The sequence below is a fragment of the Acipenser ruthenus genome, chromosome 16 (genome assembly GCF_902713425.1).
Source record: "Acipenser ruthenus chromosome 16, fAciRut3.2 maternal haplotype, whole genome shotgun sequence".
Taxonomy (NCBI): domain Eukaryota; kingdom Metazoa; phylum Chordata; class Actinopteri; order Acipenseriformes; family Acipenseridae; genus Acipenser; species Acipenser ruthenus.
In genome coordinates, this window is record NC_081204.1 from 32923350 (window position 1) to 32947462 (window position 24113).

At 39.4% G+C, this 24113-nt stretch overlaps 1 protein-coding gene across 2 annotated transcripts in view; it reads right to left on the minus strand.

The window, feature by feature from the left end:
* Positions 1–24113, minus strand: part of LOC117412252 (rho guanine nucleotide exchange factor 9) — a 74164-nt gene that overhangs the window by 49599 nt on the left and 452 nt on the right. For both annotated transcript variants that reach the window (XM_058989498.1, XM_058989497.1), the window contains exons 2-5: positions 16275–17900; positions 13709–14056; positions 11631–11778; positions 11122–11231 (exon numbers count right to left, since the gene is read on the minus strand). In XM_058989498.1, coding sequence (XP_058845481.1) covers positions 11122–11231; positions 11631–11778; positions 13709–14056; positions 16275–17831 — 2163 coding nt within the window. In that variant the 5' untranslated portion in view covers positions 17832–17900. The remainder of the gene's footprint in view (positions 1–11121; positions 11232–11630; positions 11779–13708; positions 14057–16274; positions 17901–24113) is intronic.

The window sequence follows — 24113 nt, forward strand, 5'->3', positions numbered from 1 at the left end:
ACGATAAAGAGGAAGATTCTGTTCTGCAGACAAAGCCATAGTTCACGTTCTATTACCTCGCTGTAAGTAGTTATTATTATTATAGTACTATGCCAACACTGTGTTACACCCTCTTAATTTAATGATGAACAATTTTCACTGGATGATGACTTATTTCAGTGGCAATCTGCACCTACATATAGTTTTTATATGTCACTTAATTACAATCGTTTTTAACAAGCTCTGACTGTGGAGTTCTTTATTTTTCCATGAACTGAATGAATAATAATAATAATAATAATAATAATAATAATAATAATAATAATAATAATAATAATAATAATAATAATACCACATATATGATGACATGTTTTTGAATATTCATTTATAGAACTTTATCCTGAGTTGTGATGAATCACTTGACTTTTCAACAGTGTTTCTTACAACACCCACGTAAGCTCTATTTGGAGTGAGTTACAATGACATCAGTCCTGTTGCTAGGTTCCCTGCCTTCCCCTACAAAGTACAGCTTAATCAGACTAGTTAACAAAACTTTATGCCAGGTACTACACAGTCATTTATTATAGGGAAAAGTAAATCAGTTGTTCTCACCATTAGAACAGAACTCTGAGTCTAATTGAGGTTTCTGCCAGGAAGAAGTAACTCAGGCCATCTCAATTTGATCACGGCCCGCTTCCAATTCCTCTTCTCCTGATCAGGAAGAAGGCCTGACAGACTTGTCTGGTGACTGATTACTCTTATCTTAGCCAAGAACTTGTAAAAACCTAAACAAGCACCATTACACAAAATCAAAGCTGCAATCAAAACGTACAGGGGAGTTCACTCTGGATAACTGATGTCATTTTCACTGACTCACTGGCTCTCGTCTCTCACACCCAATGCCTATCTGGTGTGCTGCCAGTGTGTGTACACTACCAAGCTAGAGAGAAGCACATTACCCCCTAACAAAACCCCCAAACAGGCCTTGAAAGTATTAAAGGTTATAGGTGAAGAAGAAGAAAAGAGCTTTGTACACGAGACAATGAAATACATTGTTAGTTCCACTAGATAGACTTTTATTGTGCTTGTAGCGTTTATTTGCAGTTGTTTCCCTTGCCCATTTTCTTTCACTGAAGAAAAAATAATAATAATTTCAAAGCACGCGTTCCCCAGCTGAAAACTCTCCTATTTTCTTCCAATTTCACTGTAAGTCCCACCCGGTCTCTTTTTTCTTTCTCTCTCTGTCTCTCTCACTTAACAACCCCAAAGGTCATGAAAATGACGCAATAACTGCATTCCCTTCTCCCAAGACGTAAAGGAAAAGCTGCTATGAAAACAACAATATTGACTTTGTTTTAATTTCCAAACTTCTCACTTCACTTCCTAGTCCTAGTGGGAGTGATTCATTCTAACGCAGTTCCCAATATCTTGCTCAATACTAGACAGATATATTGGCCACATATACAGTATTCTCAGAGCACTTTCTCCAGTTTATAGTCAAACTAGGAATGGAACTTCAGAGGGGTCAAAATAGAATACATCCATTTTATGGAATGTTGGGAGGTGTAAGACGTTAACCCTTTAACAACTGCAGAGAAATGGCATTATGGTACTGTTGGAGAAAGGTTAACCGAATATTGTAAAGCACACTGTGCTGAGCACAGCTGCAAGATATGCTGTTATCAACAGAGAGATGTTTTTGACACCAGGACAAGGAATTGATAAATTGGGTACATTTGACCTTGTGTATGTTCTGTGTCTGGAACAACATTATAACTCATGCCAAGAAATTGATAGTGTTTAGATATGGTGAGGAAAATAAGAGTGCAAGCAGAGTTCACAAAGTTCAGCTTCACACACACACAGTTAGGCAAGATATGTAAGACACGCACTTGCGAGTACGAGTGAGAAAAAGCTACCTGAATCCTCTCCTGAAGACAGGTCATCTACGTACCTGAGCTATCTCCCAGATCATTATCTGATTTGGGTTTAACAGCAGTATATGGAAAACAAATATGCAACTTAACAGCAATTGTACAATGTGAAGACCAGACCAGTGGTATTGTGAATGTAATATATGCCACATATCTTGCCATATAAATGAACAACAACAACAAAAAAAGCAGCAAGGTGCTAGTTTTCAGAATATCACCATCGCTTTATTCACAAGCTGCCCTTTTCAAGTCATAGTAATACGATGAGAGATGCATTCAGTGCTTTTTATCTTTGCATTCTTATTCATGTGGCCATTGTCGTTTTCTGTGTTATTGTGTTTTCTCTGGAAATGTTGCTAAGTTACAGAGATGCATACCCAGGAACAGGCCAGGAACGCAGTCCTGCACCAGATCTGCCTTTAATTCCCTTTGTTTATAGCAAAAATGCACTTGAACACATTTCCAGAAAGAGATGAATTTACATAAAGACTCAACTATATTAGGATTTTGTTTTTAATAGAAAGACATGGATTTGATCTGAGATACCAGTTCTGACAGATTCATCTTTACTTACTGCCACTGGTGAGAAGAGAAGGTGGAAGGCTTGACTGTAATGAAACAAATTAGCACAAACTAAAGCAGATGCCACAGATGGAATTGTTGATGCTTCTGTGAGTTCTTTTCACTGATTGCTTTAATTTATCTGACATTTTGTTTGTGGATAACAAAGGTTGTATGTATAAATAGGGATGTATTTAACCCTTGACTTACTTCCATGAATCGAATTGGCTTGATTACAATATTCAGCTCTACAGAAATATCTAGCTACAGAATACTGAAGTGCGCTACTATAGTCATTACGAGGCAAGACTGAGATATCGGACAACATCGGGGTTTTAATCACCTGCTGGCATCTTTGTGAATCTTACAGTAAATCAACTGGAGGATTAAAAGATGACATAATAAAACAAGGCTATAAAAAAGAGGTCACCCCTGACTGCCCGCTAGTCTGTATTTAGTAGTTCCTGGTTAACTAGCCACAGTCTGTAAATGTCTTCCACTGGAATCCCATCAGCCTCTGGTAGTTCCATATATTGATGGATCGGTAGAACGTTTCACAAATTGGGTCTACTGCTGGTCATGTATCAGACTGCAGGCTGCTGTGGCTGCCATGCCTGACTGTCCAAACCTACCGGCAAGACGATGGATAATAGATGTTTTATTAAAGCAGCCACAGTGATATGCATCACTGTCTCTTCTGTTTGACTGTAATGAAAAGGGAAAGAGGTGTGAAGTATGAACGCCAGATTGACTGTGGCATTTAAATTCCAGTTCCCACCATGCAGAAACCAGTGAATAGCAAGCTGATAAAGTAAAAGAAGAGGGGAAACGACCACAGATACGTACGCTATCATTCTGTATAAGGATTCAAATCCAAATAAACTATTAAAATACCACCTGTCAGATTGAAATTTAAAAGAATATCCCTTTCTCCATAGTTAGTTAAGAAATACTTGGTTCGATATCTGGGATTTAATAATCCAGCTCAGGAATCGCGCCCAGATGTTTTACATATCAAGGTCATTTGGTTTACTGCTATATATGAAAAATAGCTCAAATTACCCTTTTGGACTAACTGCCCTTATCAGCAGATTCCATAGGTTTTTACAGTAGTGCAGCCCTCTTCCATTGTTTCCATTCGGATGGCTTTAATCATTTTCTTTAGTGGGCTATGGTATTGATTAAGGTATGCATGTAATACCTTCAATAATACAGGAAAGTTGCATTCTCAATGAATACCCAACAGACCCATATTCCAAATGGTGACCTCCTCTCTTGCACATTCTACACGGGAAATAAGCATGCTTCGATTACACCACCATTGTGCCCAATCTGCTGTCATATAGAACTACCACCAGAACCAGATGGTAGCATTTAGTGATCCATTACAGGAGTCTATTCAACAAGCTGAAAAAACGATAATATCCATGCACTTAGGAGGAAATAAATAAAACATGACAGTGTTTTAAAGGGTAATGGAGTCATGAAAAGAGCGTGGTTTAATACAGACAGCAAGTTAAAAATAGAAACTGTCTTACATGTGAAAACAGCCTGCAGGATTACACCATATTCCATATAGACCCTGAAAATCCTAACTGCATTTTCTCATTAATGTTGAAGTGCTGTAGTTATATCCAAACAACATATACGTGTTTTTCTTTTTTCTTTTTTTTTTTTTAAAGGCCCTAAAATACTGGTGCAATTGTTTATCTATTTGTTTATTTTGGTGGCGATCCCTATATCTGGCTGAATACTGCATGCAATGTGCACATGTTCTATGCTCTATTCTTTACCAAGACTTTTAAAATTGAAAGTTAGAAGGGTATGCAAGTCACATGCAAGAGTGTGTTGTTTCTATTTGGCGGTGAGGGACTTCTGCTTCCGGTAGAATAGAGCAAGAAGCTCCTGCAATTTATTAAAAAAAAGGAACCTTTAATAAATATCTAATTTATTTTTCCTTTGCATAAAAAAATGTACTTAATATTTTTACATAATTATTTTGGTTTCCTACCTGAATATGTCAAAGCAGAAAGAAGGGGTGGTAGATAGAGTCGGAAGGGAGTCAAGTGACTGATAAAGACTCTGTGTTGCCAGCTGGTCTAGATTTAAGTCACGCTGCGTTGGCAAAGCTGACTGCTGGTGTTAATTCGAGAGGAGATTTGGTCTGCCTAAAACATATACTTGCATCCTTGCTGATCTTTGTTTCCACATCCACAAAGAAAATGCAAGATGTTGGAAAAAAGCATGTAGTGGTTGTCACAACCCAAAGACCTCTTAAAATGTTTGCTTGCTAATGTATTAGCATTTCATGCCTTTCAGCTCTGGATGGAGGCTTGGGTTACAATCCAGCTCAGGTCACAAGGGAAATTAGTCTGGTCATCTCAAGATAGCCCCAGAGAACTTCAGTCATACATCCAAAAACCAACACACACATGTACATACAGCCTGGCATGAGAAAGGGACAGGAGTGAAAGAAAGAGAGTGTTGAGGTCCAGATTGAAGTCCACTCGCAGAGCTGGTAAGGAGAGTACCATCATATCCCAGCAAAAACACTTTATACAAAGTCCTCTTGCTTCTGTAGGGACAGTATGATGTTAATGCTCCCTTTCAACATGTGCAGAAGATTAAAAGTTTAAGGTATTCACCCAATCCCTCTGTCAATTGATCCATAAACCAATTAATCAGTGCCTTTCTTAATTATAGGAATGCCTTTGTCGATGCAGGTTATCCTAAGCATCCTTCAGCACCAAAACAAGCAATGCTTATTAAGACTCAAGGTGAACATTCTGGATGCTTCATAAGCATAGCGGATTTTACTTCCATGAATAACAAATGAGAAAACCAGTGGTGGTGTAACCCAATTAACAAATTCATCTTTTTTTTCTGCTTAAAAATAAATGCACTTTCGAAACGGTATTCAAATCAACATAACAGAAGTTTAAAACGTTTGTGGTTTTTAATGCATTTTGTTTTATTTCTGTTGTTGTTGTGATAAACAGAAGAAGGCAGGAGAGTGCTTAGTTATGCAAATGTGGTCAATCTGTGCAGTTATGCAGAAGCAAAGAATTCCCTTCAGCATGCTGCAGTCGGTGACTGCAGATTCAGAATCCACGCAAGAGAGTATTTTTAGATTTCCTCTGCTTCTAAAGATGAGAGGAGCCAGCTGCTTGCATCAGCAGCACTGTACAGAATATAGCCTCAGTTATTATAAACTGGTGGGGAATTTGTTTCATAGAAAGTAGGGGTACCATGTACCCCACTATGCAGGCATACTGTAGATCATTTTCAATTAAAGTGTCAATTTAGGAGACCCCTCACAATGATCTCAAGTAACAGATAGCCTCCCCAATTAACACATTTCTCATGATACAGTAATACAGACTAACTGCAAACTGTTTCTCAGGTCATTTCTATTCATGACGCAAGTAAATTGCTGTGTTATCTGTTGTGATGCACACCACAGTAAGAGGGACAAGTTGTATTATGCAACTATTTCCTAATATAGGCACGGCATTAGGGAGCATAAGTACATTAGACAAAAAGCTAGAGTTTAAATCTATTGGTGCCGTATTGCACTGGGGAAAATACCTGAGGCTACAGTTTAACTACACCTCTTAACTAAACCATTGAAGCAGTGGTTACAATGCAGTAGTGTCAACTGGTTTAGTGCAATCCTTCAGTTCTGCTATGCCCTACCATGACCTGTCAATCAAGAGCAAACAGTGTAAGTATGATGTCATCCTCAATGTTATTAATGTGTTTTAAGCATACCAGGATATATTAAAAAATAAGTGAAATTCCATTGAGCTATGAAAGAATTTTCAACCTGAATGGTCAAATGTGGACTGCAGTTTAGCAATAACATCAGGTTACATGATGATTAGATGCTACACTGCAAGACGGGATTAGTACGCTGTACACTGTTCGAATGACAAACATGAGCTAATGGGATAGTGTTATAAACTCGTTGCACTTTTAAAAGTTTCAAACACAGTAATTCCTGCAACAACAACACCCAGGTCCTAACTGTGCTCTCCAGTATGGAGGAAAACTCAACAAAAACATTAACTATTGTGACCCTTATATATCATTTAAATGATTTTCAGAGCCTCAGCTGTAACAATATAACATTCCTTTCACTATTCACGTGTAAATGATGATATTTCACTATTCCTGAAGTTTATTTCAGATAATGTCAATTTGAAGACATTACAGTATTTCAAATGCATTGTTGAATTCCACAGTCTTGCGTGCACCAGCAAGGCTTTAATCAGAGTTGAAGATCATTTCAAAAACATTTACTGTCTAAATGCAAGAAATTTGAAGGGCATTATGGGGAGAATGTAAAATACACATGGAGTTATCAAAATGACGTGCTGACTTCTTAAAGAAATCTTTGTATGTGGAGAAAAAACTCCAAACAAATTTAATTGACAGGGAAAAATGAGTCATACTAGCTTAGAAAAAACACTAATCGAACAGATATTTATTTAGCTGCCATCACTGAAAGCCACAGATCTGCATTGTTACAGATTAGAAACGCAAGAATAAGCAGCCAATAGCATGACTTCACCCAATCTACCCACTGTGGGTCAAACAGAAAACCTTGACCAGGTGTTTCTAAATGAAATGATCTGTATTATTACTACTGTGTCACTGTTTTATAATGCACCAAATCCAATGTTGTTAATCATTTTGAGCAGTTACCAGTAACTGCACTTCAATTAATTTGGGAGATAATCAGATCGCTGCTAGCTGGCGATTTCGCTGTCATTCCCCAACAGGCTTGAAGACCTTGGCCCTATCTGTCCTGTAGCATCACAATTCCTGTCAGTGCACACAGGCATGCTGGGAGCCCTTAGCACCACCAATGATCAGCACACTGCCTCTAGGGATTCGTCAAGGAGGTCTGGTTAGCATGCTTTCAGGGGGGCAGGTCTCCATTGTGGGCAGAGCATGGAAGCAATTTCCATGTCGGGGTATTCAGGATCCGTTTCAATGATCTACTCAATGGCAGACCTTATAATAAACTTGCAAGCCTGCACCAATATGACCTGTTTCCACTCTATTTGAACTGCATGTAGTGGCGAAGGATCCCAATAAATCACCAAAGCTGTAGGGGGCACCAGTAGGGTTTATATAATGGAAATAATAGACCTCACTGCTTCTTTCGGTAATATGGGAGCTCAAGCAAATGATGATGTCCCCCAAGCCCCCCGATGAAATGCTGAACTTTCATCAACTCTCTGTTGCTCTATAGTAGCTGTGTACCAATGTGAATGTCTGAATAGCCTTATGACACAGCATGCACATTATTTCCCGGTAAACAGCTGGTCTTAATCATCTCATGTTCTGCTGATTAATGTGATTATTCTTGCAGGTGAAATTAACATTGTAAGTGTCTGGTGTCAGGAGCCTCCTTGTGCTCTGTCAAGAGATAATGTGAAGAAAAACCAAGCCCTTGTGTAGATTGCATCCGATAGCTGCTAGCTGTTTAATCATTAGAGCTCTCTGTGCTGCAACACTTCTATCTGTTTATGGAGATTTTCTTATAAAACAGACACTCGCTGATAATCATCACTGTCGTATATTATCAGGACCAACGTAGCTTTCATTAAATCTACCAGCTGCTATAAAAGTGGTTCTTTTAAGCCAATAACCTGTGCTCTTTGTTGATGCATTTTGGCATAACAATCAATACATCTTGAGAATTCTACTCAGCACTGCAGGTTCCGAGAAATATCAAAGGGCTGTAAGAACACTGGAATGGAGCTTTGTGTGAGGTCACAGCGGAACACATTCAGGCAAGGAAATCGAGAGGCACAAAATCCAAGCTATTTTTAATAGGGATATTTTACACCATCAACATTTTCACTCCACTTCATTTCTGTTTAAAACCCTATGGTGTGTGTACTGTCTGATTCTCCTTACTGTGTCACGTTTAAATCGGCCGAGTGGAGTCTTTTCATAAGCAAATTTAGCTGGAATAATTATCAACCTTCAAAGTCAAAACAACAATGGAGGAGTATACATAACTCACATTAAAGGAAATTAAACAAGTACTACATTCAAGATTAGGAACATATATATAAAGTATCCATTGAATAATAATACTAATAATAATACTAATACAACTACTACTAATAATAATAATACTAACAATAATGAATGGTTAAACAGTTTGCACTAGAATGCAGTAATTGCCAGTGCACTTGGATGCCTCTTTTCCATCTCTGGAAGGTTGAGGGCTCTGTAAAGGGGGCGTATGATGTAGGTCACATATCTGCATATCAAAGAGTTTGAGATGACAGTTCAGGAGAAAGCAGGAAGATCCCTGTTGAGTGTTTAGAACCAGCGTATTCAAAGATCTAGAACACCACAGCACTGCAGCGCTTCACTGCGCATTCTTAATTCCAATGGAATTCTGCTGTAAAAATTGATTTTAGACATAGCCAGTGTGGGATTATAACAGGGGAATATTTGAAAAGTTGCTTCCTGAAGCTCGGTGAATGATTACATTATATTACACAAGGAACCAAAGCATCTTTAGGTAAAGACAGCTCTTATATTAACAAGGGACTCTAGCTGAAGAACATTACTGCAGCTACAGTATATATAAATAGCAGGGGGTGAGGGCAAGAGCAGAGCCATTTTTGTTTTAATTATGAAGAGTGTGATTATAGGCATGCATACAGTATAACACAGTTATGCTCCACTGGTTAAAGGTGGGCAGATCAGAATGAAGAATATCACAAATTCAATTGAAAACAATAAGGGGGGTCTGTACTCTGCAAAATGATTAAATAATGGAGATAAATACTTAGAGAAATTTCATCTTTTTCGATGCAGTGTTAGGTGTTATAATAACGCAATCATTTTTTGAACGCAGTGTCCCAGAATCCTGTTCAGTTTTACTATACACAAAAACCGAACTCATACATGTCACCGTGAACCAAATGAGCGTGCTCCTAATGGTGCTTACAGCAGTTGGAGGTTATAAATGACGCCTTCCAGCACTGGTATAACTCAAGAAAATAAGTAGAGTACATTATAATAAAAAAAAAAGCACACAGAGGAAAAAATACCAAGGAAGCCAGTGAAATGTTCTTGTACTTTTAGGTCACAATGCAGCTGCCCAAACACCTTGTTCTGGCACATAATGTGAAAAGCAAGGAGATAATGAGGAGAAATGAAGAGGTACAAGACTGTAAGAAACTCCAGCCCAGAGCAACACGGTTTGTTGCACCATTATCTTTGCTAACTCTGTATAAGTCGTGCTTTTCGAAGTCCATTCATGTGCAGAGGCAGCCGTTAATGCCATCCCATCCACACGCACAGCGTAGACCTTTCACCCTCATTTCTCTTTTGCAGTTTAAGCTTTTTTTTCTGCTGACGTGTCTTTTATTAAGTTGGTTTGTTTAATGAGATTAATGCTGAAACAAGTGCAATCTGTCCTTAAGACAAGCCACTGATGCTCGTCTTTCCACAGAAAGCCAAGCATGAAGCTTTCCTCCTTTTTACACTGCACACCGTGCTTGGACCATTTGCTGTGATTTACACGCTGACAAAGGAACAGCTGGATTTAAAATCAGTTTGATTATCAAGCTTCAGTGTTAAATTAGACACCTCCTCCTCCTCATTCTGTGTGGACTGAATATACATTAGATCTACTTCAAAAAAACTTTATATTAAGTGCCTCTAACAGCACTGTAATTACAAAGCAATAACACGGTAATTACACATACATGCGTGTAGTAACAATGTGAAGGCGTATTTAATTACAAAAATAAATCTACTACATAACTACCTAAAATATTTCCCAGTGGTCCTGATACAGTAGCATGGTGGAAGGGATTATCAGGCCGTGTACTGGTTATTGGCTGTGGAGACATTCTACCAATAGCTTATACCATTGGGTTTGGTTTTGTAAGGAAGCTGTTACATGTGTAATTAACATGTAAATAATGTTGCTTATAAGCAAGTTTAAAAGTAAACAGCAAAATAAGCCTGCATTCTCAGCAGCAACCCCACAGAACCAGCATTTATGTCAAGGTCATATAACTATTCTCTTCCCAAACTTTTTATCATGCCACTTTAAATTAAGTGCTGGCAAATATTTCACTTCTGTTCCCTCTTTATTCTAAATTTGAATGGGATTGAACCGTAACCCAGCTTTCAGTATTAAATGCAGAAAATCTGGGCTTGGGTGAGATAAATTAAGTTTAGGTGACTTTGCATTAAATCCAAGTTTTATCCAACCTTATGATGTGTTTCCTTGCGTGCAACTTAAAGCTGCAGTGTCCCTCAGTTTGACACTACAGCATAATTCCTTAGAGTCAAATACCTCATTGACATTACATTTTGTTTATATTCCCCAAAGATAGTATGAGCAGTTTTCTCCCCTTTGAAGTCATCTTACCTCTATGCCATAGGTATGTTTCTGATTCTAAATGCATTTTCAATCTCTGTTAAATACCAATCAAAACACATTTTTATACTGATATGGTATGAACCAACTGAGCAATAGTGTCTGTTGGGGTCCTGTCAGGGTAATACACTGATGTTATCTTAAATTCAGTGTGTAGAATGTGTTTTTAAGATGGCATGGGATCCTTCAAAAGAAGGTATCGTTTTGTTTTCCACTTACTTTATTAACTTGAAGTTGTTCGGCTCCCAGCTTCAGCAGTCTTCTCCTGATTGTGGCGCCGCCTCCTCTGTCACGCACCCCCGCGGTCTCCGTACCCAGCAGAGCCTCAGCTGCCAGACAGAGCAACCCTAATGTGAAACCAGGGATCACAGCCCAGACCGCCTGCAGTCCAGCCCGTTACCTCACATTATCCTGAGAGCAGCACCAAAGAGGCAGGACACAGGGTGTCTTACAGTAAGTGACAAACACCACTTCCACAGTGTGGCAGTGGCAAGACGTTTAGTGAGCCATTGTAAGAAGGGGGCCCCTCGATTCAGAAATAAACAGCATTTCATTTAGGGGCTTGTAAGTGGTCTTAAGCTGTTTTTTTTTTTTTAGAATTGTATTCCAGAAAAAAAGAAATGTGATTACTGTATTGCAAGTATAGCTTTGAGAATCTGTGCTGTTAGTGTCAACACTGCCCCCTGTTGGCAGGTGTATTAAGTAACATCTGCTGTATCTTGTCTCACCTGGTTTGTGCAGCGTGTGTCCCCTCCACCCCATCTCATCCAGCCCAGTGGGAGTGCTCTGGGACAGGGGAAGGGAGCAACACCTCTGCAGTGCAGCGGCACCGAAATGGGGGTCCTGAGGGCAGAGTCCAGGAGGACGAGACACAGGCTGGAAAACAGCAAGAGGAATGGGAAACAAATATAAAGAGACTTCTGGAATGCCAAACAGTGCCTTTAAATCAAAGTAGTCCGTTTCCCATTTCTTAGTAATGTTTTGAGTATGCTACATATTCGGAAGACTTTCTGAAGGTAGCGTTTTGGTTTTGTAGTGTGATAGATATTAAATAGAAATAGAAATAGAAAGCACAAAAATGTTATTGGAACTTCGCAAAATTAGTGAAAAAAAAAGGGGTTAAAATTTATTGAAATCTACAAGAATTTTGACATCAATAACTCATGGCTTGCTTTAGATATTTGGCTCAAGAAAGCTACAACAAAGCAACAACAAAAAAGAAGGTAATAGAAACACAGTGGACACTGTATAGAAATAGATTTGCCACACATTTTCATAAAATGGAAGCAGCAGTAAGACAGATCGGATACATTTTCCCTTTGGAGGGTGAGTAACAGAGCTATATGCAGTCTAATTTCATGCCACTTAGTATTCTGCAGAGAGAAAGTAGGAACAACATAGTTCAGAAAGGTAGCACATATAATTAACAAATTCAAATGAGAAACCTTTTCTTTACACTTCAGTGGCGATGTGAAGCAGGCATGATTTTAGGAGTAGAATAAGGAGGGTAAAGAAACATGAAACTGGGAGTGTGCAGTAGCTGCATATTCAGATCTAGCTCCCAGATTGCCAGGGGTCAGCGGGCAGTCTCATCCTGCTTTTCATCCTACGCACACTGTACCAGTGTTTATGTGGTTGTTTGTGTGGTGAGGCTTGGTGACTAAACTTTGTAGGCGGGTTCAGGATCACAATAGCTTGGGCAAGTTGGATTTTCATTTAAACAGCCACGTGGGCATGGTTTATGTCACACATGCTTGGGAGCGTGCTTCGCTTATCACAGTGCACATCTTAATCGCTCTGATCTCTTCGTTAAAGTTAGTGAACTTCCTGATTACGTATTCCCCATTATCTTGTCTCCAACTGATGTGGGTCGGTTCTGGAGTACATCACCTAGCATTGCCTGTTACATTTGCATTGAAACCGCAATCTTCAAAACCCCCTGATGAGGATACGTTCACTGGGTTGCATTTAGGCTGCTTTGAACGACACATTGAGAAGTTTCATTTCCTGGAATAAAACGCCATCAAAGCAGCTGCACTTTGTGCTGCTGGGTTTGGTCGCTCATGAGATTGCTGTAAATGGCTCTTCAGATCTACTTAAAGCTGCTTCAAAAATCTACACAGAAGACAGCATATCTGAGATTGTCAAATGATAGAGCCGATTAAATGCAGATCTCTGGGAAGAGAAAAGGCGGAACGGAGCAACAGCTTTGACTGATTACACTAGATTTAATCATATCCTGATGTAACTTTCACTATTATCTGCTGTATTATTGAATTGTGGTTTGTCACACTTGAAAAAAAAAATTATTGTATTTCTTGCTCTTATTGTATGACTTGTATTGTAACACTTGAATGTATTTGTATTTGCTTGCGATTGTAAGTCGCCCTGGATAAGGGCGTCTGCTAAGAAATAAATAATAATAATAATAATAATAGATTGTTTACAAGGGACAGGATCATCGGTGACAGTTGAGTCTCCATGATTGCTTCTTTTTTTATCAATCAACTTTGAAGAGTATGTGCAAAGAAGCAACTATCGGTTCTTTTAGGTGAAAACAAACTTTGTAATCAGATCAATAAAATATACTGCATTTCTCGTATCATCTTTAGTACGTCAATATGTATGAAAAAACAATGAGGTCAATACCTTCAGATTAGTTATGGTTAGTGAAGTCTAGTGGGATTGAAGTCACACCAAAGCACAGAAGACAAAGCGATAGCACAGGCAGCTACTCCTTCATGAGGGTAGAGAGTTAGAAACCGAATTGTAAGCAGATAGTTGAACACAGTTCATTGTGTCTTACTCTGGGTGGATGTAGAACGTCTGCATGGTCCACGGCAGCGCCCTCTATCACAGAGTGGGGTCTCTGTCTCACAAGGGGCCTCTTCGCCTGGAACTTAGACGGAATGTTTGGAGAGTTCTGCAGGCCCACGCTGTTATCTTGCTCAGCAGGCTTGGGTTCTGATGTCACAATGGACCCCTCTTCAGGGATGGGACACTGCAAATTTAACATCATGCTGTAGGCTGATGCTGGGCGCCGCTTCCTCCTTTTTGGGGAAGTGACCTTCGAATCTGATAGGCTGCTGTTGGCATCAGTTGGTGTTTGAAGGTGCTTATTTTCATTCTCCAAAGATGGGTCTTCCACCTGATCCTTTTTTCATGTCAATAATTAAGAGAAATAAACTGCATTATCTCATTAATATTAGTACTGTACACCACTGCTTAAAACGTTACTCAGTACTCATTTGGAGGATCGGGGATCCACAAATCATTAGGTTTTTTTTGACCAACAAAGGGTTAACCAATTGACTGCTGAGCATTTCTGTAGTGTGTTTGAAATTGGTTGGGCTATATGGCTTCAGTTTAATGGGAATAAAATAGCATACTGTACAAATGACGTACGATTTTTATTTAAAATACATACAGGTTATATATATATATATATATATATATATATATATATATATATATATATATATATATATATATATATATATATATATATATATATATGAATATTATACAGAATAATTATATTACAGAATTACACCTTCTGAGGTTATTTTCTTCCACCGATGTGGGAATCATAGTTAATATAACAGAACCTTATTCTGCATTGGATTTAATCTACTGTAGGTTTATGTTGTTGCTGTCCAGTAGATGGCGCAAAAGGATTTCAGTATATATTTCTCCACAGACAGTCGTGTGATCATGACAGAGACCAATGTCTGTCCTATATGTTATCTATATGTTGCGTTGTAACGGCAACTCAGAATCGCATTCATTGCATTTGTACTGCAGTTTAACCCCCACCGAGCAGCAAAAACTGCCTTGCAGTTGCAGTTACTCAGTATGCTGTCCTTCCTTGACATTCATTCATGTGATTTCAAGTGACACCTTTATAAGATCGATTTACATCTAAATTAAATACCTGTGCTTCTAAACTCTCACTGTGTGTGTGTGTGTGCGTGGGTGCGTGTGTGTGTACGCGTGTGTGTGTTGCTGGCTGCTTCTTCACAGCTCATATTGCAGTACCTTTATATATTTCATATACTAATACCCTACATGCTTACGTGATGCGCTATCACCACGTTTTGAAGACGTGATTGTGAATGAAGTAGACAGGTTTTTAACGCTGCGTGGACCGTGCATTACTTAGGTAGTGTCTATAGGTCATTGGTCTAGACACGAATTATCACAAAAATGTCTGATTTAACCTATTGTTCAAGAACACTGTGCACAGGACCTGTGGAAATGAAACTGCTATAACTGTGTTCTTTTCGGACAGATGTTGACTGTGTGTAATTCCAGGTTAAAACTGGGGCAGCAGTGTGGAGTAGTGGTTAGGGGCAGCAGTGTGGAGTTGTGGTTAGGGCTCTGGACTCTTGACCGGAGGGTCGTGGGTTCAATCCCAGGTGGGGGATACTGCTGCTGTACCCTTGAGCAAGGTACTTTACCTAGATTGCTCTAGTAAAAACCCAACTGTATAAATGGGTAATTGTATGTAAAAAATAATGTGTTATCTTGTAACAATTGTAAGTCGCCCTGCATAAGAGCGTCAGCTAAGAAATAAATAATAATAGTAATTATGCTGAGGGCTGATTCTAAAACTCTGTCTGATCCAGTTTACACCAGCCCTCCTTCTTCTGAATGACTTTGCAAAAAGGTCTCTGGTACAATAGACCAGAAGCATTTCGCAATACCTGGAACCAAACACACAATTTTAAATAAATGTACGCTTGCATTAGCAAGCAATTTGTCCAGGCAAACCATAACATAAATGCATTGACTTTTCCACTGTTCCATGTTAATTAAATGCAGTTGTCTGTATTTAGGTTAAATACTTTATTAACAGTTTTTTGGGGAAAAACTTCCAAGGCATTAATGCAGTAAGTTATAAATGTCATACTAGACAAACATAAACGGGAATTCAAGAGTTATTAATAAGGTAATTATAATTGTACAGTAGCATGTGATGACCACTTGAAGGGTTAATATCGTAAGAGCCCTGGGCAGCGTGTCAATCAAGGTAGATGGGCGTGGTTATCTTTGTGTGTAGACTGCATTCGAACAGCACTTATAAACGAAGCGTGTACCTCAGGAAGTTGCTTACTTCGTCACATGTTTATAATGATTTTGGCAAGGGGAAGGGTTAAAGGCACAAACACAAAATCACTTGTATTGTTGTTTAACAATAGTTATTATTTATGTAACCTGTAATAACGACTCCTACACATGGTTTAGAAACACTTATAATAAGTAATATGGAGTCACATTTGATCAAATTTAATGTGGAGTCCCTCTCTTACAAACCTGAAAATGATACCCAAAGGATAACTACTTGTCATCATTATTCAAAGTTCTCTTACCTTTTCTTCCTGCCTTCCTAAGTGTTTGAGCGCCGCTGCCTTCTGTAATCCATGTTCCCTGGTTGTGTCAGTATTGTAGCCCTGCTGCTCCTGTTTATGACATGAGAACCCCTTTAAAACAGACTGGTCTTCAGTGTCTTTTCCTTCATTGTGCAAATCCTGGAGAAGGGTGTTATCCAGCCTTGTCCTGTTCACAAGGTGAATCCCCCCTTCACTTGAGGAATGGTCTCTGCCGTAAGTTGGGGTACTGATAGATCCCTGAGGTACACTTGAAAGAGCTTCAGGTTCGGCTGTCATTTTAGGGGAGTAAACATTGGGGCTCAGTGAATCTTCAATGGACCTTGATTTTATAGCTACTTGAGGGGACTCGGCTCCTGATAACGTTGCCGGAGTTAGGGCGTCACATAGCCCAGAGTCTGGAGACAGAACAGACTTGGCTGTTGGTGGCAAGGGCTGATGTTCATTCCCTAAGTGTAAAGACAAGCCATGAGCCAAGACTCCAGATCTCGGTACGCAGGGGGTTCCCAGAGGGGACTGCGCAGGCTGTGTGGAGGACCTGGCAGAGCTCCTCCACCTTCTTGCTGTTTGTGTTATACTGCTAAAAAACCTGAACAGCCCACCGAAATGGCTGCCTTTGCTCTCGCTGGACTTTTTGAGTGGGGGGTTGGGATCTCCATCGTCGGTGGAGGCAAAGTCTGAATCAATGGTGTTGTCCAAGGTTTGGAATTCAGAATCAATACTTTGTTCCGCCATGCCGGAGTTCACTTTCCCCATTAAAGAAATGTTCTTCAAGTAGCTCCAGACGTCCGCACCCTTGGCCCTTCTTCCTCCCTGCGGGGTCTTTGGGCAATCCCTAAGGACATGCTCTTGACAAACTACGGAACTGTTACTGTTTGAGAAAACGGGGGGAGTTCTCTTCCCATTGGATATTCTCTCAGTGTTCCCACTGCCATTTTGCTGTCTGCAGATGTCCCTGAGCCAGTTGTTCTCATCGATAGCATTTTCAGAAGGGCTGGTTAAATCTACATCTTCAAATGAACAGTCCAAGTCCCTGGTGTGGCCTCCATAAGAGTGCCGGAAAACTTTGTGTCTGGTCAAAAGTCTATTTGAATAAATCTCAGCTGAGTAGTCCCAGCTATGCAGTTGTTCTTGGTCTCCCTCTACTTTCAGAACAGTGTTGATTGTCGAGGCTTCCGAGTGTCTGTTTCCTCTGCTCCTTGAGGTAGACCTCAGCTTTTTGAAGAATCGTATTTTGTCCACGAATGATAATTTGGGGACTGAGGACTCCCCTGGAAGAATCATGGAATGTGGCCTTTGTTCATAACCAGTTGTTGTCTTCCTCCTGTTGAGGATCCTCCAAATCCCAGAGTTTTTAGGTTTCTTTTGAAATTGACTTTTTTCCTTGCCAAGGCCCTGACCCACGTCCTTTGGGTCACAGAGGTCCGCCTCACAGATTTTCATTGTGCCTTTTGCGTTCTCTAAGTCCAAGGAAGCATTAAACACTCTGTTAACGAATCCATTCTGATCAGCGTGAATGGAACTGTCTATATTATCCATGATGCCATCTTAAAAATCTGTCAGTTTAGTCTTCCAGCTTCATTTCTTTTATTGTAAGATTAACAGTACCTACAATTAGAAGTAAAAATGTTAACAAATACCAAGACTTGATAACAATAAAACTCTTAGGATATACTGGAGCACTTGGATTTGACAAAACACAAAGTAGAAACAAGATACAAGTAAACACAGTTTACAGTTATTTTTCAACAACTATTTACTTATGGGGAAAAAAAGAAAGACATAAAATAAGTTTAGTTTAATAGAGACTCCCCTTCTAAATCAAGAACTATACTGGGGAGACCAGTAAGCTGTTAGACAGCCCTGATTCAAATGATACATTTGTCTTTTGTCAAACAACATAAAAAAAACAACTGTGTAACTTGAAGCTTGTCTGTGAATTTACCACAACACCAAACCCAGACACTACACCCAACTGGAATTAGATAAGCACTGTCATTTTATTTTTTTTAAACCTAGAATCATAAGAAAACTCCCCTAAACAGAAGCCTGTCTGTGACTGTTGTTTTGTTACTAGGAAACTCACAAAACATTGTGAAATAAATATTTTCCAACAACATGGAATATGAAGGAATCACTGAGGCTGTGGGCAGCAGAGATATTAATCATGATTCACTTTTAACGCACGTTATTTATAGATACCACAAGTCAAGTGTCGGTTACAGCCGTCGGAGTGGAGGAATATACACGATTTCCACCTTCCCCTCGTCGACTGCTATCTGAAGGACCGCCGCGTTGTCGCTTTTTTGTTTGTTTGTTTTGAGCCGACATGTTTGAGCACCAGAGGGGTATTTTAACTGCTTTAATTTGTGTAATCAAGCACTCAAACTGTATGCCTTTCCAGTCAAAGATTTAGGCTTCACATTAATTTGTTCTTGACACAACATTCCACACAGAAAAACAGCAGGTTTGTGATGAAGCAGGAAATCGGGCTGGTGTCGCAAATAACAAACCGCAGCATCAACGAGTGCTGTAATTAGAGCTTTTGTCAACAGCCTGCTAGACAGGGGAGTGCTGAATAGTCACAGAATGGGTTTATATGATCATGGAAATACTTTTTTTTTTCAACTTTGGAAGCACAGTGTACAGCTCTGTAGAGCGGCCATGCAGGTAGTTTACCAGACCTCAAATAGGTAATTTCCATTCCATAAATCTCGAGCAAAACCACAAGTTTCACAGTTTGACCTTGTAGTAATAATAATAATAATAATAATAATAATAATAATAATAATAATAATAATAATAATAATAATAAAGTTTCAAGTAGCAAATGGATCCCTTATTAACAAATGTAATGTGTGTGTTTGTTGCAAGCCTGATTATGGACACTTTTATTGACAGAAATAATGGGTTATCTGGAAGTCTGCAGGAGTTGTGTGCCTCAGGCTTATAGCGTGCTCTCATACTATCACTGTAATAACCCAGAGAGCTATGCTCTAGCTGTGAAACAGGGGAACAGGCAGCACTCTTGCACATGTACAACTGATGGCATGTAATCCTATAATCAGCAAACTGTGAACCGCTATAATTACCAGCAATGCTTGTATCTGTTTTTTACATGTACTGCTTTTGAGTTACAGGCAGTTAACCAATATAACATTGGTGACTTGCAATTGAATTGCTTCACATTTACACAGTTACAGCTGCAAGTACAACCCAGTGCTTCAGTGATATATATACTGAGCTTGTCCATTCATATATATACTGAGCTTGCCCATTCATTTAAATGCAGTATCCGTGTGCCTCCTGTCTGTCAAACTGGGTCCTTCTTTTGAAGTTAATAGCACCCCATTACTCTAGGGGTAAGAAACCTTTAGGTGACTCTTATATGCCAGTTATATATATGCAATGAACAGGGTGAGCATGAAATACAGTGCCCCCTCTTTATAAGGTGGCCTCTTATATCACAGGATGGAATATGAAGTGGTGTCATTCTGCTTCCACTTACATTCTAGGGCTAGGGTTACTAGCTGAAACACAGCTTGCATGGTTTGAAAACTATGGCTCCTGACCATGGTGGGAACTCTGTATATTGGCATCTAGCAAAGGCTGATCTGTTGATCCTGCAACTGCTTCGTAATAACTGAGATCTCCAATCCCAACACTCACTTCTTTTTTCTTGCTCAGGATACAAGTAGTGGTTTGATGTCAGCCCAACGACAGTCTGGAGCCTCTAACCTGGACTGTGCTCTGAGTACTGAGAGGCTGGAAGAGCTCCTGTCTATCCTAATAACACACAGGCTGCTGACCTTGTGTGCAGTCACTGGAGCTGAAATGAGATTACAGGGTGACAGCTTAATAAGGGGGTCACATGCTGCATCTTCTGGGGTGGCCTCTGTTCTAGATCCTGTAAACGGTGAAACAGTGCAGCAAAATCTCAGCTCCGGTCAACCAAGCACGGAAAAGAGGCAGTGTTGCCTGTCAGATGACACCAAGAAAAGCTTTCTGTCATGGTGCAGACACGTGCTTCAATAAGGGGGGCACGCATTACTGATCGTTACTGCTTCCAATGTATCAAGAGGACTTGTTTATTGTTTAACGTAGAGACAAGCAGATTAACACTGTGCATCTGTTCCTCTAGCAAATCAGCCAGGGAGGCAGCCTAGTGGCGCTTGACAGTGTCTCTTTAACTTATCATTTTGTCTACAAATCAAGCAGGCATGACCTTTAGTAGTAATGTACAGCGAAAGTGACTTGCTGCATGATCATATAGGAAGTCAATGGATAATCTTGGGTTCACAAACCTCTTGAGCACTCCATCGAACCACTGGACCCGTAACTGCCCAATATAGTACAGGGTGTGAAGCTGCTAGATCTCCACTCACAGCTTTTAGATCCCCTGCCCAGGTTATCATCTATAAAAGCCAAGGTCTCTTCATGGTTGTTAAACAGACTGGAACCACTAAATGCAGTCTGGCCACCCCAACAGGACTGAATGGAATGACAGAGTCCTGATCTCCTCTGTGAATGGCCTGTCATTTCGAATCTTTCATCTGCCACAAATCTGTTGACGCAAATACGAACTGTGTTGAAACAGTGAAACACATTCGCTGCTGTTCAGGACAGAGACACAGCGTCAAACTCAATTACATCAAAGATCATCTGCCATGTGGACTAATGCACATTAAAGACAGACAACGATGGCGTTTTACCAGCTACATACACTGTCACAGAAATAACAATAAAAAAACAGATTGGTATAGGGAATGTGACTGTAAACCATGAAGCTGGGGAAATATCCAAGCATCCAAAAACACAGCTTGCATCACTCCTCCTGAATACTGTCACTAGTTGAATTACAAGTAAAACCGTTTTTTCCTGTTAAATAGTCTTAGTTTTAAGGTTGTACATGTATTACTCTAACTGCAGCTTGTTCCAAACAGTAAAGGCAGAGCCAACGAGGAACTGTTGGATCTAGTCCTGTTTTAATTACGGTTTGCCAAGCCCTGACCATCTTTACAGTAAGAGCTGATTGTACAGTAGAAATAACGCTCTATCAGGGTGTCGTCCTGTTGCATTGCTTAATGTAAAGCTAAAAAAACTTGTCCCTCACACATGACATCTTATAAGCAGTGTCTTAGTACACTGTGCTTTTTGATGCATGCCAGCATCCACTTCCAAGGTTTTATTCTTCGGTTGTATGTGCACAGCAATAAAGCTGAAGAAACGTCAACCCAACTAAAACTCCTGTTTATCCCAGGCGGTCACATCAAGACCTGGCCTTATATTTAGCAGAATGTATGTGAAACATGTCCAGTGTGAGATCACACTCATTCTTACAGCCGCTGGCTACTTTTTTACTATAATAAATAACCGTGATCATCCATGCATGCTTCTGCAAATCCACATAGAACAGTAGAAAGGAATAATTAACAATATCTCTACACAGCAGTGTGCAATCCCGAGTGAGGCTGCTATAAGCCTCAAGGGTGAAACCTTCCCCAAAACCTTTCCATAGCCTTTCTAGTGAAATCATGTTCAGTCTTTAAAACTATTTAAGAAATGCTTGAGCTGGTGTGTCGGCCATGCAGGAAAGCGTGCAGCTAAATTCAGTTTGAACCAACGTGATAAATTCTGATGAATTACAGTCCCGTGTGACAGAACAGTTGGAATTTGCAGTAAGGCGTGCTGACTTGAACATGTCAGAACTAATTACCTGCAAAGACCGTTTACCTACATTATGTTAGCATTGCATGGTTACAAAAAAATGCTTGTATTCTTTGGAACCGTATATTTTAAATTCTCTGGGAACGACCCAGAATATTCCTTGAGGAGTTAATTATATAATCATATAATGGAGGAATGTTTTTATCCACAGCAGCAGCGTTGCCAGAAAGAGGGGACACTCCTATTTTGCAGCTATGATTCAGAAGGTAATGAATCTCACTTGTGATTCTCATCCATTGAGGCTGTTCCAACCAGTGAATTTACACAAAACAAACCTGACTCCTCTCCAGCTCGCCCAGAAGTGAAGCTCAGTGTACTGAAGCCTGTGCAACACTGAAATGCCTCCCTGTATCACTTTTCCCAACAGGATTAACAGCAATAGAGAACCATACAGAACATGCAAAACAGACTATTGAATAGGAAAGAAATAAAATAGTAGGAAAATTAAGATGATATACAGTATACAAGTATCCCTTTAGGCAATTACTTATCACAAAAATGACAGTATTGCTTATTTGATCTCAGTGTGGAGAGTGTGAGCTCCTTATGTGTGAAATTGAACTGCTAACCAATGTAATGTCGCGTGAGGGTGGTGGAATAGGGCAGTACATCAGAGTGTCGTCCTGCATAGAGCTTACTCTGCCTGCACAGACTTTGAGAATGTTGCAGTAATTCAGTTGGCTCCATGTGTGACCTCTCTCTCATGCCTCAGCCCTTCAAAGCAGACAGAGCTGTGAGGATGTTTACGCTGCGGAAACATGACGGGAATGAGGAGCCAGCCCTGGATGGATTGTTCACAGAGTGAAAGCAATCGGCCTGAGAGTTAAATTGTGCACATACCTCTAAAGCTCAAATTGAATTCAGTAATAAAAATAGAGGAACTGAAAAACTAATATATGCCCATGTGGAACATGCATAACTCATGGGTTTACACTGAATATGAATTGAGTTCAACTAAGGTAAATATATGCTGTATACATTTACGTGCAACATATATTGTTTATTTCTATGGGAGAAGTATATTTGAATAAAAAAAACATCTTAAATTATTATTATTATTATTATTATTATTATTATTATTATTATTATTGTAATGAAAAACCCCCAAAAGCTTTGTACTAAAAATGTTTTTTAGAGTGTATGCTTTATTTAATACACCAACAACGTCACATTTTCAAGTTTGTTATTGGGGTGGCACAGAAGTGCTGTACGAGAGAATAGCTGCAAGTAACCCTTTTCAGAACAGGGTGAGTGCTACCGAACATAGACTGGTAGCCGGTGTGTGTAGGATAGTATATAGAGGTTATGAGGAGAAGCCAGTGTTTTGTAATAATCCACTTTGGGTGATGAGCCACTCTGCCAGCACATGAAAGAGTTCTTAACACCTGATTATCACACTTTCTGTACATCACTGTGCATCATAATAACTGATGAGTGTAAATCACACTGTGAATCAGGTTTGTATCTCTGTTTTTTTCTTCTTTATTAGATGAGTAATAACCACAATCACAGTATGCTAATTATAAACACATAGCTGCACTGTACATGTGTTATTTATCACGAACACTCCACTCCATTATTGCATGTTTGCTGTTCATTATAAAACTATGCTGTTTGTGTGTGTGTGTCTCTGTGTGTGTTATTATCTGTAACTATCTTCAATACTTATCTGGACTTTACCTTGTTTTTCCAGCCTTTGTTACCATGTGTTTCTAATGTTTTACCATTGTCCAGTAAAGTTTTTACAGTAAGGGATTCTAGTTCTTTTTAAACAGTGGTAAGATCATGTTTATACCAGTGTGGATGTACTAAAATGTATCTAAACTCAATTATATTATTTTTGGAATGTGTGTAAAACCCCAGTAATAGCAGAATAACTATTCACTGTGTTCTACAATGTAAAACAAAGTGTGCTGGTTCTTTACAACATTTTTTATTCTTATTATATGATCTCATACTTCAAACCAGTTTACCTTTGAAGTATGGCTTAGCATTTATTGAATATGAACTCAACCACACCTTCAATCCAACAAATACATCAAACAGGAGAAATAAATATTGAACCTACATCACATAGTCATTATTTTTAAATCT